Source organism: Plectropomus leopardus, unplaced genomic scaffold (assembly GCF_008729295.1).
Source record: "Plectropomus leopardus isolate mb unplaced genomic scaffold, YSFRI_Pleo_2.0 unplaced_scaffold70709, whole genome shotgun sequence".
NCBI classification, from domain to species: Eukaryota; Metazoa; Chordata; class Actinopteri; order Perciformes; family Serranidae; genus Plectropomus; species Plectropomus leopardus.
This window is the reverse complement of record NW_024677817.1, coordinates 1-896: the sequence shown is the minus strand read 5'-3', so window position 1 is coordinate 896 and position 896 is coordinate 1. Positions and strand designations below refer to the sequence as shown.

Genomic DNA, 896 nt, shown 5'->3' with positions numbered 1-896 from the left:
CTGCAGGAGCTCACGCTGCCTTCGTGGCCTCTCTGCAGCGTCGTCCCGCCCTGAGACCGAAACCCTCCGGCCTGCAGGTCCCACAGCTTCAGACTTTTATCCCATGATGCCGTGCACAGGAAGGAGCCGTTGTTAGTGAAGCAGCAGTCAGAGACAACGTTGTTGTGGTTACTGAGAGACGGGAAAACAACAACAACAGCAGAAGAAACAAGATAAGACAAGTCATTTTAACCCTTTAGTTTGTGCACAGAAACAAACCGGCTCGCTGTCTGCGAAGCGTCCAGCAAGGCTCGCTGTCTGTGCGCAGGTCACCTGTTGATGGACACGGTGGTTTTGTGAGCCAGCAGGTCCCACAGTTTGATGCTGCGGTCCGCAGACACGGTGGCCACCCGCTGACTCTGCGGGTCGAAGCGACAGCGGGTGATGGTGGAGCGGTGATGATCTGAGAGAGGAAACAGACGCTCCTTCACTCATCTGCTCTTCATCACAATGGTAACATGTTAATAACATCATAACACCGTGTCAGCGTCGTACCACCGACGTGGTGCAGCGTCTGTCCGCTCGCCGCGTCGCTGATGTAAATGCTGTTCTGTGGATCTGCGGCACAAACGAGTAGCCGGCCGTCTGACGAGGAGCTGCAGGAGGTCAGCAGGCCGGCGTGCCTGCACCTCCACTGGACAACAACACAGAGAGCATTATCAATACCTGCATCTATCAATATCAGCATCTATCAATACCAGCATCTATCAATACCAGCATCTATCAATATCAGCATCTATCAATATCAGCATCTATCAATACCAGCATCTATCAATACTAGCATCTATCAATATCAGCATCTATCAATACTAGCATCTATCAATATCAGCATCTATCAATACCAGCATCTATCAATA

At 51.0% G+C, this 896-nt stretch overlaps 1 protein-coding gene across 1 annotated transcript; it reads right to left on the bottom strand.

Annotated features, from left to right (window-relative positions):
- Nucleotides 1-5: 5 nt before the first annotated feature.
- On the bottom strand, nucleotides 6-673 carry LOC121940005 (WD repeat-containing protein 88-like; the record flags this gene model as incomplete). Its single annotated transcript, XM_042482894.1, has 3 exons — nucleotides 6-171; nucleotides 313-442; nucleotides 535-673. Coding segments are annotated over 3 exons (435 nt in total), but the record flags the coding sequence as incomplete, so codon positions are not given.
- Nucleotides 674-896: the final 223 nt, after the last annotated feature.